Source organism: Oryzias latipes, chromosome 20 (assembly GCF_002234675.1).
Source record: "Oryzias latipes chromosome 20, ASM223467v1".
Taxonomy (NCBI): domain Eukaryota; kingdom Metazoa; phylum Chordata; class Actinopteri; order Beloniformes; family Adrianichthyidae; genus Oryzias; species Oryzias latipes.
The window spans coordinates 8,914,622-8,934,157 of record NC_019878.2 but is presented as its reverse complement, the minus strand read 5'-3'; the positions used below and the strand labels follow the sequence as shown (position 1 = coordinate 8,934,157).

The window sequence follows — 19,536 nt, the reverse complement described above, 5'->3', positions numbered from 1 at the left end:
GGGGACTGGCACAGGGAGACCCGGACTTGGGCCCCTTTGTGGCTACATAGTTAGGCCGTACCGCGAAGGGTCTTGCTTAAGGCTGGATTAAGCTCATTGCGCCTCCGGGAAGCGAAACCTAGGTTCAGTCCTACACCCAACTGAGCTATCCAGCCGCTATCACCTGTACATCACAAGTGCGTGCAACTTACTATAGCATTAAGTGTGCTACACGATACACTGGTTTTTGTGTACTATTCTTATTTGATTGCTTAAAATAAACAATTTCAAATCAAATCAAACTTCCCACAAACAGCAACCGTACTTAGCATATTCATGATGTGCCTTGAAGTGGCTTTACGAGCCACTCAAGATTTGACTGTGCCTCTCTACGACCCTCTACAGGCCTGGACAACCCAAAAACCTGCAGTACTTGTGGGTACTGGTGTATGTGACTAAGGCTTAAAACAGGGCCTATTTGGTCTGTTGTTGCAAGAACGGAACACTTTTAACCAAAACTTCTGTTTCAATTTATCATTCTGACGTTTTGCTTTCTGTCTGCCTCCTGCGCCGTAGGCATGGCCCTCAACGTCCGCCGCAGCAGCGACCCCTCCCTGTCTGGCCTTCCTCCAGGTGAGGTCCCAGATGTTCAAGAAGAACCGTCCAGAAAGAACCCATCTTGCTGGTCCACAACAACTGGTTTTCAAAAGTTGAACCATAAGCCGAGTGCAAGTTCTGGCACAAGCAGCCTGGAGCAAAAGGTAATGTATCCCCAGCATTTGTCAAACAGTTGTTAAACCTGAGTAAAACTGATTCAAACTGAGACTTGCCCAGCAGTTATTTGCTGCAGAGGAGCAGATGTATTGAGCTGCACCAATTATAGGATGAGAGATGGTCTCAGAAATCCTCTCACCTTCTGAAGTCTGTTTTTCAAATCACTTACACCTTTCTTCTCTGATTTCCATCTTTCCCCTTTCTGTCAGCCACATCAAAGAGATGGGACATATGCTGCTCGGCTGGCAGGCTTCCAGCGGCGGCATAGATAATGTGAAACTAGTTACTTCTGATAAAACCACTTTTTATCTCAAGTAAAGAAAAAAAAAAGAATAACAAGTTTGATCCATTAAACCCTTTTCTTATTTTTTCCCACATTCTCCCATTTTCTTGACTTTTAAAGCCCCTGATTATAAAATCCTTTTGAAGAAATAAAAGTCAAGATCTCTGAGCATGAACATACTTCTTGAATTCTCAAAAATATAACGGGACCCAATTAACTTTTCAAAACGACTGACAGTCAAAGGTCCTTAAATACCTCCTTTTGTAGAAATGTTTTTTGTTAAAAAAAAGACTATTTATTATACTTAAAGATGAATAAAAAGGCTGAGAGCTTGCTATCTCAAAAAGCGTTGTAGCAGATGAAAAGTATCTTTTTCATTGAATCTTCTATTTTTTCGTTAAAAAAGGAATCAGAACTTTCATTTAGGTTACGCTTCCTCGTAAAGACAGATGTTTAATTCGTAAGTGCATAGTTCAAAAAAAAGGATGACTTCTTCTCCACAAAAACTGTAGAACAAAAATCTTAGACAGATTTGGGATCCAATCGGTTGTTGTTCATCTTCTGGCATATCAATCCAGGTGTTTGGCAGAGATTTTTAAACCGGTATTTGATTTGATTGATTTTACCCGTGCTGGGGACCGGCACAGGGAGACCCAGACATGTGGCTACCTAGTTAGGCAGTAGCGTGAAGGGCCTTGCCTAAGGACCCACACTGGATAGAGCTCATTGTGCCCCATGGAAATCAAACCCTGTTTTCCTATTTGCCAGTCTTGCACTTAACTAACTGAACCTTGGATCCAGCCTATACAGTAATACTTTAATTTGTCTAAAACCCAAAAGATGCCGAAGCATAAATTGCAGAACTGACAGACTCATCAACAGCTTCTAACTTCTTACTGAATACTAAAGCTAAACTGTGATTAACGGTTAGGATGGTGTTGCTTCCATGTGGAATTGGACATTTCATGCGTTGGACCTGTTGGATGTGTAACACTACTGTGCAGTCTCTTTAATCTTTTGTGGCCGTATGTGGAGTAAAAAGTGAGAAACGGATGTAGTAGGGGGCCAGGCTGGTTGATGGTGAATGTTTTTCTTTTGTTTATTTGTATTTTATTATATTGTTTTTACTTTCACACTTATCGTCCCAGGAAATGCTGTTTCACTCTGTAATTCAGTGGAATGAAGGGCAAGTGACAGTAAAGCTTTGATTAATTGATTAAGTTTTTGATTGGAAAAAAATGTTCTTCGTGCTAGTTGATGAACCATACTTTCTTCTATCATGACACTGAAGCCAAAGAATATGTAGTACTGTCAAAGACACCATGCGGAATCATTTCAAAACAATGTAAAACCTGTTTTAGCAAATATTCTCATTGGTAGGTTTAATTTGCACCCAGGTTTGATTCGCAAAAATCAGTGTTTTTTGGTTTATCGCAGGGGTTACATTCTAAAAAGGACAAACAATAGGTAAAAACTACAAAGTAAGAGTACAAATATTTTAAGCCTGTAAAACCCCTCACTACACACTTTATACACTTTTCTCAGACAGACAGGAACATATTTACACTTTTCTCTTTTGTTTAGACTCTCAAAGTTAAAACCTTCACAAAAAATAAGTCCAGTGTTATAGAATTAAAAAACAGAGATCTGATAGCGATCAAGATTTATGTAGCTTTGGTAAACTGAAAGTGAACTCTGGTCCATTAAAAAAAAAAAAAAAATATATATATATATATATATATATATATATATATATATATATATATATATATATATATATATATATATATATATATATATATATATATATTTTCATGTTAATCAGAGATTAAAAAAACAAGCAGATTTTCTTCTTTGTGTGTTTTCTTTTGACACTGCCCCCTAGTGATGAACATCTGGAACTGTTATATTTTTCTTGACAGTTGGGCCCAGTTTGCTTCAGCCTTTGGTTTTATTACAAAACAACCCTATAACTCAGACTGCAGAACCAACTGCAAACAAACCAGATAAGGCAGTGGAAATGATTAGCCATCTCTGCCTTTTAAAACGGAGTTCACGGGACCAATCTGGTGTGAAAGCAACCTTACATGAACATTGTTAAAAAGAGAAATCAGTTCCAAAAAAAACCATATTACACACACAATAAACAAAGCGTTGCTGTCTTACATCATTTCCCCTTCCACGATAAAATGCAGTCATCCATGTTCTATCAAGTTCTCTGAGTTTAAAGGCAGCTGAGTGAGGCGCAGTTCTGCTAAATCTACACAACATTTGCCCGTGGGAGCATTCACTCATCAGATAGCACTTAACAGTGAATTTAAAATACACAATCGAAAGGAATCAGGCTTTTGACTCAACACTGTTGATTTACTGTTGCTCCTCTGGTATCTTAATTTATAAGCTTTTATGGTCAGATGTGTCGTAAAAGTTTGTGAAGAGATCATTGCTGCAGTCTCTCTCAGACTGTGATGCCTATCAAGCTTGTCTGTGTCTGAGTCCACATGTTCAGCTCAGTTTTACTGTTCTGTCTGCTTCCTCAGACCCCTTCACGCCACATTGAGTTGTACTAAAACACACATGGTTTATGACGGGATGCATTTTTCTCCGCTGGATTCTGATTCCCCCTACAATAGTTTTTTTTTCTTTTCTTTCCTTACTGAGTTTCCTTCCTTCACTTGTTTTATAGCCTTCCTGTTTATATGGATGGTCTGTTTTAGTTAAAAAATACATATGTTTGAAATGTTATGTCTATTTTCAGAAATCTAAACCAATTTTTATTGGTCTATAGGACCAGTAGGGTCAATTTAAATCCATCCTTCCAATTTCCCCATCCACCCATTCATTTTCTAAACCAGCTTCATCCTAGTTGAGGTTGCTGGAGCCTATCCTAGTTACTGTTGAATGAAGGTAAGGCAGACTCTGGATAGTTTGCAAGTTTAGCACTGGACCACATGTAAACAAACTTAAGGGATCATCAGGAGTTAGCAATCAACCTATGAAGCATGTTTTCTGATTGTTGGAGGAAACTGGAGTGCATGGAGTAAGCCGTTGCATTCACAAGGAGAAAATGCAAACTCCACATAGAAATGTCCTAGTTGGGATTTGACCAAGGCCCAGATTTACATCAAAATCAAATAATGTGAAAAAAATTCTTTTAAATCATGTCTGGAATCTAATCTGGTGTGTTTGGGTACCAAATCTTCAGAATCCTGCTTATGCTAGAGATTCTGTGGAAGTTCAACTATGAAACCTTAGGAAGGTAGCTTTTATGTAGTGACAAAGCTCATCTGCGCCTAATTTAACAAAAACAATTCTTTTAATTAAAGTTAAAGTCCCATTAGTTTTCACACACTCAGGTGTGTGAAATGTGTTCTCTGCATTTGACCCATCCTCTGAGGGAGTAGCAAATTTAAGCTGCCATGCTCAGGATCTATTTTGTGGTTAAACTCCAAATCCAACCCTTTAATGCTAAATGTCAAGGTGGGAGTTATTGGGTCCCATTTTTAGAGTCTTTATTATGACTTGACCATGGATTTGAACCTACGACCTTTGAGGTTCAGTCTTCCACTTGGCCACTAAGTTTATAACAGCTTGGATTTAGATCTGGGGTAGGTGAGGGGTGAGAAAAGAACATTTTATTTTACACCACATTAGTAATATAGCATTTCTCAGTCAAGTATAGAGTTTGCAATGGTGGCAAGCGAAGAAAAAGTGCAGGGCCTTCAGTAGGGCCAAACTGAACTCACAGAAAGTGACAAAAGTAAGCAAATTCTTCTTTAACAGTCCTGGTACATCGCCTGTCCATCCTGGGAGAGGATCTCTCCTTCATGTGGAAATTCCTGAGGTTTCTCCTTTTTTTCCCCTGGAATCTTTTTTTTAGCAGTTTTACCTTACCAAGAAGGCGGGTCTAAGGGCAGAGATGCCCAGTTTAGTTTCTTTTAGCAATCACTGTTGTATTTTATAACTGATTTTATTTTTGTACAATTAGTAAGGCCTGTTGAGACAATGGTATTGTAATATTGGGCTACAGAAATAAAACTGAATTGAATTTATGTGGGAGTTTGATTGACAGGTTGGTGGTTCAAATCCTCTTAGTCTAGATAAGGTCATGGGGTCAGGGTGCCTACCAGTGTTTTCCCCTCATTTTTCTATCTCTAATGTGCTGTCTTTGAAATAGTTTTGCCATGTAGAAAAAAATTAGCCCTTTACTAGATAATCAAAGATTAATGCTATGTTTCCGACGGGCTCAGAAACGTGTGCACCACGTTTCTACACGTCTATTCTAGTCTATGTAAACATGTTTCGGACCTCCCCGTTCAAAAGTTTTGCGTTCACTTCTTGGATTTTAGGCTCTATGTACAATTGAACACGCGTTGACAGGTAAACCAGTGAAACTTTAACCGATCAGAGAATTCGGTAGTATCTCCTTTTTAATACAAGGAAGTACTAACCATTTGAAAATCGATCCTGAAGGAGAAATTAATCATTGCGGTTTGTGCTGGACAGGAATTCTACAACACCAAGTCTTTCATATATAGTAATAGAGCTGTGAAAGAAAAAGCCTGGAGGAAGATTTACGAAATTTGCACTGTTTTTACACTTTGCACCAACTCTTTTCCCACTGTGAGTACATGTGCTAGCATCTGGTAGCGACCGTATAGCGTGAATGTTGCCAAGCAGAATTCTGGATTTGGATGTGTGTGTGGAGACAGGACAGCCGGGACCACAGTTCAAAAGGGGAGCACAAAGAGTTTATAAAAATGAGGGGTGTTGGCTTAGTCTCTTTTTGCTCTGTCTGTAAAAAATAGAAAAACCCAGAGAGAACCTAAAAAACTAAAACACCAAGCTCAATAAAACCCCTAAAAACATGCAATCAGTAAAAAAATAAATAACGAGCAAAATTTAAAATACGGCACTGGTGACGACATAAAATCACCCCCGGGTTATCCAAAAGAGAGGTAAAAACAACAGAGGGGTACTTAGTTAAAAGAGTGGCGGGTCACAACCACACCCCTCTGCGTTCCAATATCGCCCCCCCCCCTCTGACCACTGTCTGGCTCCTGGCTCAGCTGCTCCTCTGCTGCAGGCCAGTGCTCGTCCGTCCGACTCGCAGGGCGACCTGTTCTGGCACCGCTTCACCCAGAGCTGAGCGTTCCTTCGAGGGTATTCCTCCGCTGTCGGTCCGGCGCCTGCTCCTCCCACAGCAATCCTCCCCTGTGTCGGTCCCGGCACTTGCTCGTCTGGTGGCTTCTTAATCCGCAGCGCAGTCTGGCTCTTCCTGACATTTAGAAGAATCACCCCGCCGCCTTTTCACTTCAGAGCTTGTCCTTGTCCTCTCATGTGCCACTGTTCCTTAAAACCAGTCTCATTTGCTGGCCCCCAGTGCACACCTGTGTCCAATCATGCTTCAATTAGGTGGCCCCTTCAGGGGCCTTAGGATTTAAAAAAACACAAGCAAAAAAAAATAAAAATAAAAACAGTTCACCCTGTTACATGAACACCATATGCCAAAATCACATCCAAAACCCATTCTTCAGTGCATTCTTGAACACACAACACGTTTTTATTTTTATTAAGAGCAATAGGCTACCGTAGCGTACTTTATAACACACATTTGGAGTGTCACTCTGTGCCCCTAAAACCAGGATTTTATGCTTCCTCCTTCATCAAATAAGTTAGGAATATGGAACTCTGATCCGTTTTTTGGTCCAGATTAATATCACTCCATTCATCATCAAAGAATGGCAAGGTTTCTGCTTTTGCAGAAATATTATTCATTCTATTTTCACAGTTCCATCACTCTGCTTTGTTTTACAGGAAAGAGTGGCACATGCGTACAGGAGTCTTCCTCGCGATGCAAGTGGCTGGACCACTCAGTTTCAGAGGGAAATAACCCGGTCTTCCCTCAGCGCCAACCACCCTATGGTAGATCGATGGTTTGACCGCCAGGAACAGGTGACCGAACATAAAACCAACTTAAATCCGTCCTTCTTTAGACTTGGGGATGAAGGTTTATTGTATTAACAGTTATGGGTGGAAGATGCCACCTTATTAAGTGGATCAAGTTTTCGTAGCAGTTTTCTGCTAATTTTACAGCTCGTGTTTTCTTCCATCAATAGATAGTCTTGAAAACAAATTTTTAGCCAACACGTCCTCTCAAAGGTTTTCCTTGCCATTCCTTAGCAGTTTAAACATCCTTTCTTTTCCTTTTAAAAGAAGAATACAACTCCAGTTTGGTTTTCTCCGTGCACAAAAATCCCAGTTTTGCTTGTAAATCACTTCACCCGTACCAGAAGAAGGGCTCTGGCGCTGTTTTAAAGCAGCTTTAAAGTCGCTGTTTACGCACATCTACCTTTATTGTTCGATAAAGAGAGCAGTGTGGTTTAAATCCTGTCAACACAAAAAAAAAAGTAGTCAGCTGTGACCAAAAATCTATGTTACTTGAAGTACAATTGCTGGGAAAACTTGACAACGCGGGCCAAAAGATTCTGACTTGCTTTACTAACTGGATGCACCGATGAATTTGTCTGTTTGACAGGCAAACTATCCGTGTAATTTGTTTGCCTTTGATGAATACGCACATTAAACATTTCTAGCAGGGCGCTCAAGAGATTGGGACAAATAAAAAGACCAACATACTGTAGCAATATGACTGATTAAACATGTTGAATTGACTCTTTTCACATCTATATTCAGCCTGTCTGAGAAGCAGGTTAGCAGGAACAAAAGGCCATGGAGAAAGCACATCTTTATTGCACGTGTTAATACTTTCTTGACGATCAGAGGCAAAGATTTGGAAAACACTTTACCAAATCAGTGTGGGAATCTTGGAACTTCTAGATTAATTCTTTTATTCTCAAGAATTTTAAACATTAATATCTACATTCGTAATGTATGGCCGCCCCACAATGCCAACATAGTGCTACTCTTTTTCCATTGTTGTCATGGAAATGCAAGATGGGTATTTGAGCTCCTTAATGCCATCTGAGCCTCTTTGGTATCTGTTACTTTGGTGCAATTGTCATGTCAAATCGTTTGGACCAATACATCTACATTCCTATATGACATTATGCGTTTTGTGCTTCCTAAAGAAAAGGAAGTTGTACTTTTAGTGATTTCAGACACGTCTTCTCACTTTGCACCTCCTTGCTCTGTTGGCACTTCATGATTGACTCGGTTGGCGACTACTCCCTCTGCTCCACACTCTGTCAAAAGAGGAAGAAAAATATGCTCCCTTTAAAAGTTATTAAAAGTGACAGAGTCTCTTTGCAGGGAGAGCAGAGATGACCTTGGGGGGGGGGGGGGGGGGGGTGAACATGCTCAGCCTAATGAGCAGAAGACTTCCCCCAGTTTGTGTGTCAGTCTCCACCCATCACTGTTGTCTTCCTGCTCTAGCATAGGGAAAATGAAGAGAAAAATACTGATTAAAGGATGCAGAGACGAGAATCAATACTGTCGGTTGGCGTTGGAGAAGTTTACATTTGATCACCGGCATGCTTAGCTAGCTACGTTATTGGCTTTCTGTTGTTTTCTTTCAAAAGTATTCCTCTCCATCAGACATTTTGATGTCTCCTGAAAAACTAACCTTTGAACCAAGTCATAAACAACATATTTGCAGCAAGACATACTGTACATTGTTTTATATGTTGAACAGTTTACAAGTTGGGTTTAGTGGAAAATCTAAATAAACCAAAACCAATATAGTAGATGATTTTTTTACAATGTAGTAGTCTGTTTGTACTGATAACTACATTTTTACAGCAATTGTGACACTTTGGTAAACTAGAAATAGGTTTTGCGTTTTTTACATCTTATGTATGATTTTGTACTAAAACATGACGTCCAGTTTGAGAAAACTCAAGTTAGGTTAGTTCCTCAGATAGCCGGTAGGTGGCTTGTTATTTTGGCAAGTAAGTTGAATTCAATGCAAGAAGACATCAACGTCCAGAACCGGAAGTCCATGACTGGAATCGAAATCCCATATCACCCCCCAAAAAAACTTTATTTTAATTGGCGACCCTAAAAGTTAAAAAAAAAATCTTTTTTAAGCTTTAGTAAAAAGTTTTTCTACAATTCTCAAAACTTTTGGGTTTAAAAAAAAAGAAAAAAACGGCTGAAACCCACCATCCAAAAGAAGGCAGGGTCAGTGCACACTCCATACAGCACAGCCCGAGGCAGGGAGGCTTCGATTAGGAGGCAAATGTAGTTTTGAGTAAAGACTGGTTAGGTTTAGGCCTGTAATCCCTGGTAGGGGTATGACGATAACTGCATCACCGCAGTTTTTTTTTTTTTAAGTTCTGCATATGGTGCGATATTGTAACAATAATAAACACATTAAACACATTCATCTTTGCTGATAATTTACTCTTTCTGGTAGTCCTGTGTTCAGACTTCAAGGGTTTCTGGGGGAAACCTTTTATTATTGGTCTCCTTCACTCCCTGCACTGCCCGCGACTCTCACACCCTCTAGCCGGCACGCGCTCCCTCCTCTTACACACACGCGTGCGGTTTCAGAAGCACATACACATCCTCATTGTACAACAGAGGTTTCCGTCTTGCGAGGAAATACGACACATTTACTGCATCCTAATAATTAATTTCCATTGTATTAATTTCCATTAAAAACTGCATGCGTTTTTTAGTGCGTGACACGGCCGCCCGCCGGAGGATTTTGTATTGGGGGGGGTGGGGGGGGGTTTATTACTGTTCTCCTTCACTCTGTAACATCAAACATGAACGCGCGCTGTTAGATTTCCATGAATATCACTACATGTTTTGTTTGGGAACTATTTTGTGCAGCGCATAGTTACTTGTCTGTATAAATAAAGGCAGAGCTTCCTGCCCCGTGTTCTTCATGGGTGTCAGGCTTCATGGCTACCGGAAAGGTAACAAAGTGTCTGCCGTCTCACCGCGCGTGCAGCTCGAGAGCGGTCCGCTGCAGAAGAATCGACACGCACCCCCCAGCACCTTCCTTCTACACATGCGGCGCACTGACACACATACACATAGTCATTCTGCAACACCTGTATAGTTAGTTCATTAGTTAGATAGGTAGTAGTTAGTTGTTACTGTTATTTGTTAATAAAGAATACTGCGTTGTAATTTTATTCATTTGCGACGCGGCCACGGGGGGATTTTGTGTTTGGGTTTTGGGTGCGTGCAGTTAACCGCATCACCGCGCCCCGTGCTGGTTCATTACCGGTGATCAAAAATCCCACACCGTCACAGCTCTACTCCCTGGGTCATCTTTAGTCCAGGGGAGTCTGGTTAGGGTTGGGATTGATGTGAAGGCTAGGGTTAGTGTTTCAAATATGATAAGTTTAATTTAAATGTAGAGGGGCTTGGGGTTACTCTTGGGGACAGTCATTGAATGTAAAACTGAGCAGTGAAAATTATTACACTGAGTCATATACGTTTTTTTTTCATCTTCTTATTTTTTATATTTGACCATGTCAGCATTATTTTCAAAATATCACTTCTTGTTCCAGCTTGTTTAATATTCTAATTTTTGCAAACTTTGCTATTTGACCTGACACCATTTTGGCCTTATCCTGGAACCAAGCCTGGGGTTGGGTCTGCTTCATATCTCTGCTGGGTTTAGCCCAAAGTTACTCCATGAAATCTCCTTCCCATAGGGCTACCACCTACAGGAGGTTTCACTGTGTGATCTGGGCAGATTCCTTGATGTTCTAATATATAAACATGGAAATAATAAGACAAAGATAGCAAAAAGAGCTTAGAATAGAGCAGCTGCTCCTTCACTTTAAGATCAGTCGAGGTACATTGGACATCTCTTTCTGACGCCTTCTAGACTTCTTCATGGAGATGTCAAACCAAGAGGAAGGCCCTGGGACAAACCCAGGACACGCTGGAGCTCAAGGGATCTCTGCTGAGACAGTTCCAGACAAGCGGTAGAAGATGGATGGACTTTTTGAAGTTCAGCTAAATTGCTTCATCGCAAATATTTCTGCTGTGCAGATAGTTCAGTAAATAGTTTTGTGATGTATGGACATCATTTCTTTTTCCTCCATTTTGGAGAATTTCATTTGATACCTATCAAAACACATATAAATATGAAGTAGGAGATTATTCTTTTGCAGCAGGGTATTATACAAGCAGGGGGTTCTCTGTGGAAAAGTTCTGCAAATATTCATTGAATAACAGCAGGAAATGTACCAGCATCAAAGGCAGGATCTGCTGTGCTGATGCTTCTTTTTTGTATTGCTACCTGGCCATAATCTGATGGTTGCGTGACTAATAAGAGTCACAAAACACAAATCTGCTCATTAGAGGGGAAGTTGTAGGTACTTAAGAGCCGTTCTGTTTCACTCGCTCTGCATTGCGACGCATTTTGCCTTTTTTTTTATGTCTGATGTGTGTGCAGCACAACAACGAAGAGCCGTCAGATAAAAATACGCTGCGTGGGTTAATTAAAAAGCGCGAGCGGCCCCAGCAGGGATAATGAGCGTGCACAAATGTACACACATAGGTTAGATATATGCCAAGGTTTTTGGAGGAGAAATAGCACTCTAATTAGCACGTCTTTGTTTATTGTGGTTTTATTGTCTGCTTTATGCAATTGTTCTTTTTATGACTTAAAAATAGAGACAAAGAAGGGGCATTCCACTCTTCTTTCTGTCTTTCACTGAAGCGACTGATGAAGTTTTTACTTCAAGAGATTATACACGAGTGTATTTCTGATCTACCTAATGGCTATTCCTCCCTGAATCACAGTAAAATCAAAGTTTTAAGTGGTGCTTATTAAAGCTTTAGTCACATAAACCTGTGCAATGCTGCAGGTTTTAGGGTTGTATGATTGTTGTGTGTGAGGTAAGTGTATTAACAAGTATTTGGGTAGTGTAAGTTGCAAGAACTTATGGTGTACGGGTGATGCTGTCGTGTGGTGCCCTTACACCACACTCTAGTCATTAGTTGTTGGTTACATGCACCTGTACGTTGGGTTGTAGAGAGAACCGTCTGCATCGGGATTGCATATGTGTCCTAAGGTTCCCTTGAGGCTCGTACGACCACCTGTAGGGACATTGTAAAAATAGAACGTACAATTGCCGTCTGTGGTAAGTGTATTGTCAAGTATTCGTAAGTTGCAAACACTTATGACGTACAGACAATGCTCACGCATAATGCCCTTATGCCACACTCTTGTCATATTAAAGTGTGTACACTGGCCACTGTACTTTATTTTCACTGAGCGGTACCCTACGGTTCGGTCCAGACCAGTCCGGTATTTTGAGTGTTTCCATTATAAAATGGACGCACTAAAGCCGAAGCGAATAGTATCAATCTTTGGGCCAACGTTCGTTGTAGGTTCATAGAAAAATGGAATGGACTGGTTACGGCGGAACTACTGTTCAAACCTCTTGATTGGCTGAAGTTAATTATGACAAAAGAAAGCTCCAAGAAAAGCGGCTGTATTCCTCTTCGCCGCCCGCAATCTTCTCTCAAACAACAATAAATGCTTTATTTATACAAAGTACCAAAAACCAAGCGGAAATAAATGAGTGCACTTCATTGTTGTTGTTTGCTTCAACCTGCATGCACCGTGACAGTCCACCTTTGAGTGAAAGCGCTCACCTGAATTGCCTGGATCATTCTAAACCAGACCGGACCGTACACCTCAGTGGAAACAAGGCTTTTCTGACTGCATGTGAATGCCTTAAGCACAAGGTGTGCACGTGATAGTGCCAGAAGGACACCAAGAGGATGCCCACACAAACTACATTCTAATTGTCTAATTTCCTAATTTCTAACAGTTGGGCTGCACAGAATGAGCCCGCCCTCATTATGTTGATATCACCAATGGCCCCTTGTACAGTTTTGAGGTGAAAAGAAAGAAAAATCTGCAGGACTCACCGGTGTCTCACCTACTTTACCCTTACCTACCCTTGTGTGTTGTTTAAGTGTTGCTATGACCTGTCACTCGCAGCATGAAGGTAGGAACAGTAGGCATGAACATTTTTGCTTTAAAAGCTCACCAGGGTCTAGGACATAGATATTTTGCGGGGGCTATCTGCTTGTCCTGGACAAGTTTATAATTTTTTTGTCCTCAGTCTGTATCTAACCAAAGAGACCTTACGTATATTCAAAGACTAAAGCAGCTCTTCATTAAGGACGTAAGCTTAGACTTTGCCACCAAAAGTGACTTTTGCAGTCAATCACACAAGAGTTCCATGAGACATGATAAAAAGTGCGTGCAGAGTTGTGTTTATTGCACTTTCACTGTTGAACCCATTCATTTCCTTAATGTGAATGCTCTCAACAAACAGGGTTATTTGGCCAACTGTCTTGTTTATCTAACCAACCAATAAATCCCCCTCAGTGTCAAACAAGTGTCATTTGAGACCTTTGAAGCCCCTCCTCCACCAAATCCCACCCCATCCGTCTCCTAACCCTGCAAACTCTGCTTCATCAGCCCATATACACCAAGGCCTTATGAGTTATTCTTCTTATAAACAGCTGACATTAATGCTGGCCTATTATCCCACTGATGAATGTTAATGGGCCTTCCCGCTCGACATTACAGACACACGCACACATTTCGATCCGCTTGAGTGGCTCTCTACTGTATTATTTTGCGGCCTTGATGAGGGACCAGAGGCCATTATCGTGAGCTCTACCAGAATCCGGACTGACTCCAGCTGTCAGTCATCCCGAGATTTAACTAAATCAAAGGCTCACACAGCAGGAACACATCTGTCGGGGTTCATTGGGAGACGGGTGAGAGATTGACGTCTGCAGAGGCATGGGTTTCAGTGCGCATGTCACTTTTTCAGATCAAAATTGTACTATTTTCTCAATTTTTGTCTCAGAAAACAAAGTGAAAAACATCTGGGCAGAAAGCAAACTGTTGATGTTATATCTAGTGTGAGTGAAAAGAACTTTGATTGCACAAATTTTGTGTGGTGTGTCTGACTGAGATTTCAGTGAAAGCAGTATCAGGGCTTATTGCCAAGCTCATGGGTTTACAGAATATGAGTCTGTGACTGTTTAAATTTGAATACGTATTCTGAATCTATAGATCTTTAAAAATAAATAAAACAATACCTAAAAAATCAGCTTGATATCATATACAGACTAAAGTATTTGTAAACTTCAGGATCTTCAAACATGTTTTGCATTGTTATTATTATTAAATTGTTTCTATTATCATTATCTCTAAGTTTGTATTATATAGATTTTATTAAAATTTTTAAAACTTTTGAAACAAACTTAATAAAAAAGGGAAACATTAGTAAATGATCAATGATTCTAAATGTGAATCCAAACACAACTCATTGGTTTTAGCTTTCCAAATAATAAATTGCATTTTTTTTTTTTTTTACAAGCACTCACAGAGTTGTCGTAAATGTCGGCATTGATTCCCCCTGTTGTTGTTGGTGGGTGAACTCTGTTCACCAGATTGGTCGGCTGGTTACGGCCACACACTCTGCAGGGCCTGAGGGGAGCTGCGGGCAGAGTTAGAGCAGCGACGCATGGGACAAATCAAAGAAGTAACCCTCAAACTCTGCACCTGTGTCTGCCTCCTCACTACAAAGCCTCCCTAGACCAATGGAAAAAAAAAGTACAATTGATGCAATTATTTTAGAACAGATTGTCATTTCCACATTTCCACCACCAGTTCTTAAGGTTTGCAGCACAACAGTGGACAGAAAGAACTGCAGAACACATTCCTGAGCGGTTTGGTCACTTTGGCTGTCCTGTGTTCAGTGTCAGATGGGATCTTGCACTTATCCTGAACCGGCCTCCTAATTCTACTTGAAAAACACACACAGAGGGCCGGTTGCCCCACAAAGGCTGCTTGTGTATATAGAGCCTATTGAAAACAGCCCTATGTTTTTAACATGTGCGTGTTGCAATCTGTGCTAATTGCTGCACGGTGGGTTATTTTAGTTTAGCTCCATTCGTTTTAAATGGTATAAATATTTATTGTTCACCTTATGGATCTTTATGAGCTTGTTTAAAAATTTTGATGTTTTTAAGAGATAAAAACTGTATATCCGTGTGAAACACTTATTTGAAATTGAATTGCTCCTTTTTTATGCAATATCATTTAAGGCCTTTAACAAACAACTGATCTGACTTTTTTTAAGATGCTAAATTCATGCATATTGACAGATCCTAAATATATGTGTTTATTTTTTCATTTGTTTGCTAAACAAATACATTTTTATTGACATGTTATTTTCAATGTGGGGTCATTTTAACCCCCCCCCCTCCATACTTAATTGCTGTTGTGCAGCTAAAGACCTGAATGAGAATAGTGTCCGTCTGCCGCTAGCCCAATTAGCCATCACCACTGAACTGTTTCTGGAACGCCGGGACCCCAGACATACCAGAACCTGGTTATTTTCTGCAATTTACCTCAATGCCTGCAGCTTTCTAAGCCTCATTTAGTGCGGGTCATTTTTTCCATTTTTACTTTCATGAGGCCTTAAGGGAGGAAGGTTGAGCAGAGTGCTGAGTTTTTGTGCTTTTTCTTTACCACAAAGGGTTTAAAGGTGGGGGGAATATCAAGGTTCTCTTCAATATTTATCAATTTCTTTAATGCTTTCTTGTTATCATTGTTTTTTAGCAAATCAAAAACGGGGTTCAGTATCATGCGACCATTTCCAATGAAAAATCTATGTAAATGCACAATTATGCACACAGCTTCTGCATTCTTTTATTTAAGCTCTTTTATTCAGTCGTAGCTACACAAGTTTTTAAGTCAGTTTTATGGGTCTACCTACAAAACGCCTGGCCATTGAATGTGTTTTCAGGTTTAACCAGATGAACTTTTACCAATCAGGGAGTCTAATTTGGTAGTGACATATGGGTAGCATGGTTTTCAACACACGGAAGTGCCAACTGTTGGAAAAGTGATCATGCGGGAGAAATCAATCATCGCTGTTTGTGTCCGGCGGGAATTATATGACACCGAGTCTTTCATATATTGGAATAGAGCTGTGACAGAACAAGCTGGAAGCTAAAAGCACGTTCTAAAACCAGCGTTCTTCAATGCGTATCACATGCTCTTTGTATGTAAAGAGTTGTGCTACTTTATTGATTTACAATAGGACAATCAAAGGAAGTACAATAGTACCTTCTGGAACCATCAGTTTTAAGCTGCATGGACCATCTCACATGAAACTGACTTATTTACTGCACATGCACTCTGGTGTTTAGTGGAAAGCCAGGCGCAGGTAAAATGCTCTTCACTGGTAGTGCCATTTAGTTGATTCAATCCACAGCGAGGAATGAATAGCTTGTTAATGAGCAATTATGAGAAAAATGCTACTTAGCATGTCATTATTAAAGTCTTGTTAGACACAAACAGCAGCAGTAATCAGTGTGAGGCTCTGTGTGCTTCTGTCGTGTGTTTGTGTCTCATACTGAGACCACCATTTCCAGCCCGCAGTTTCTTAAAAGCTCAAGTACTTTTGCCCTTTTACTCTTTCTGGGTTTTAACGGGGCGTCTCCCTTTTTATCATCACACAGACAAATGAAAGGGAATGAATAGAGAGGTCTAAAGGATTAGGAACAAGGTTAAGGAGTTGAATGTACAGATTTGTGTTTGTTGCTAATTGCTAACCAGCCAGTTTAGCTCGTGCTGGTTTCCGGCGCCTTCCGTCCGTGAAACCAGGGTTCGACTCCGGGCTGCTCCCTGTTCCCTTCTCTTCCTCTGCCGGTTCCAAGCCCGGAAGGAAGGGCATCCGGCGTAAAACATTGCCAAATTTACCATGCGACTTGTTCGCTGTGGCGACCCCTGATGGGAAAAGCCGAAAGTGGAAGAAGCTAATTGCTAACCAGAGACGCTGGAACTTTGTTCTGCTTAGAAACCTTTTTAAACTGAATGACAGCCTTATAAATGGTGGTCCCTAATCTTTTGTATATAGTGTTTTAACATATATGCTTCCCATATCATTAAGAATTTTATTGAACTGGCCCTTTTGCATTAGCATTTTGTAGCGTCCTGCCACTACGTGCTTCCCATTTTTGTTTACGCTCCAGTGAATGTTGCAGCTGCAAAACTTCCTCAGAAATTGATTTTGTTTGGGAAGTACAACACTGACATACAATGACCAAATTTCTCATGAATACTATTTCTTCTAAATCACAGAGACTTGAGTAATGCTGCCTCTGTAAAGTTCAGGAGGATTGTAATCTTAAGTAAAGATGTTACATTGCTGCTTACTTGGGGCCTAAATCATGCTTTTCTTAAGCCTTTTAGAGTAAACTACATCCATATTTCTGATAATATATTACCTTTGCCACACTAAAGAATGACTTTTTTTTATCAAAAGTGAGTTATTTTTACAGCTCATTTTCCCACCCGGAAGTAAAACCACTCGATCTCTGAGGCACCGCCTTTTGGTCCTTGTCGGGGCCGCCCATTTCATGTCGTCCACCTGGAGTCAGATTCGGCAGGGACCCTGCGTTTCGATCACGAAAACAAACAACATCTGGACTTTTGCAAAGATGAATGTGCATATTGTGCTTATATAAGGAAAGCATTTTAGACAATTACTTCTAGCTCCAAGGAGAAAGTGGTTGTGTGTTCGTTAGCCTTTGGGGCAGTGCTGGCAGCGCAGATTCTTCCTGGAAGGGGCTGTTCCTCACTTGTCTTTGTCAGCTTGTGAGAACCGACTCATTTTTGTGGATTTGGAGGGGCGTGTGCTCATAGTGAAGGCTTTCAGTGGATTGCACAGAGAGGCGTGAATGGATCAAAACACCACTTTGGGGTTGTTTTCGTGAGGAATGATTATTTTACAGCCAAAATTGTCACAAAGTTAATTTTGCATGATATAGGCTCTTTATTGTTCATATGACAAATGTAAAGGAAAGTTTGACATTTTTATCAATCTCATCATTCAAAATACACATTTAAAATCAATGTTATGCTCAACTGGGGGAGTGGCCTTTTAATTCAGAGTTAAATGTTGATTCCTCAATTCCAAAATTGCTCTACTAAGTCTCTTTCAACAGACTGTCTGGTATAATGTCTCCTCTAAAGTGAGACATATCTTGACAATATGGCGATGACCATAAGGTCCAAAACAAACCAATAGATGATGTCAGCACATGCTGTCCGCATCTTTATGCATAATCAGTGCAGGGCATTTTGGCTCTTGAACTGTATTGTGGGAAAGAACCTTTCATACCATCTGTTTGGCCCTGCCTGTGTTATTTTTATTCCTCTGATATAATTCAGAATAAGTTGAAATAAGTTATGTCACAAGTAAATAAATGTTACATTTTTGTATAATATTTTTGAGGAAGTGTAGAACTCAGTAGGGAATTTGTGCTAGAAGGTGCTGCTAGAAGTCAAAATCATATCACTCTGCCAGGTTCCTGACTACGGTAGCCTTAATGCTTCAATAATTCATCAAGCAATGCAGCTTTGAAGTTTACCAATGTCATAGCGAAACATTCAGATAGATTTATGACTGCCGTGTCCCAAAGAAAATTGGTTCAAATTCAGAAAGCAAAACCAGAAGAAATATAAAGTTTTTAGGTTGGCCTTGTTGTCCAAAAAATATACTGCGCTAAATTTAAACTTTAGAACATCGGAATTTAAGTACCAAGGATTTTCAAGTTCTATTATTAGTTTCACACCCCTTTTTTTTTACTGCTGATCATTTTGTCCTTTATGTCCTTTTTTTTGTTACAAACAACCATCCTATCTTTTTAGATAACTTCCATCCCACTTATATTCTTGTTAAGCGATGTGTAGGGTCCTGTGATTTGCTGAGGCCTATTCCCGCTATTTCCCATCACAGGGCCACACACAGACAGACACAGCTTCATTTCCTCTAAGCGGTACGGTCATGTTAGGTTTAGAATGGTCCAGGTAATTCTCATGAGTGTTTCCACTCAAAATGGGTCTGTCACGGTGCATGCAGGGTGAAGCTAACAACAACAACAATGGAGGTCATCCAGCAGCGAATTTTTTTTTCCACTTGGCTTTTGGTATTTTGTATATACAAGTCATTTAATGTTGTTTGAGAGAAGATTGTTGGGGGTAAAAAAGGATTACAGATGCTTCTTTGGTGCTTTCTTTTGTCGTAATGACCTTCACTCAATCAACAGGTTTCAACAGTAGCTCCACCCTAATTTGTCCATCCCATTTTTCTATCTTTCTGCATCAAATTTGTCTAATTTGTAATGACTACTCTAACGCGTCCCTGGTTATAAAAATATATTTGCAATTTAAAAAAATGTATTTTATCAGAATGTAAAAAAAAGTTGGGTATGGTATAAGTTGTATAGTTTTGAAAAATACCTGTCATGGCAACAAAAGCCAATAAACCCTTGTTAACTGTGATGATGTGATATAACGGTATTATCCTTTAAGCACTGAAGCTTTCATTGAATCGTGTCATTTTCTTCTGTCTGGAAATTAACGGTCTGTTTGTGTTGGGTCGCCTTCATTTCTGTTTACCATCAGTTATTGAGTTTGGTTTCAAAGTCGACATTTTCTTCCTCCTGCCTTCAATTCCCAC

The 19,536-nt window shown here is 40.1% G+C and overlaps 1 protein-coding gene across 2 annotated transcripts in view; it reads left to right on the top strand.

Annotated features, from left to right (window-relative positions):
• LOC101161760 (partitioning defective 3 homolog) overlaps nt 1-19,536 on the top strand; it is a 409,623-nt gene that overhangs the window by 136,843 nt on the left and 253,244 nt on the right. The window contains exons 4-5 of one of the 2 annotated variants that reach the window (XM_023950353.1): nt 556-740; nt 6,854-6,991. In XM_023950353.1, the coding sequence (XP_023806121.1) occupies nt 556-740; nt 6,854-6,991 (323 nt within the window). The remainder of the gene's footprint in view (nt 1-555; nt 741-6,853; nt 6,992-19,536) is intronic. The other variant, XM_023950354.1, reaches the window with a different exon arrangement.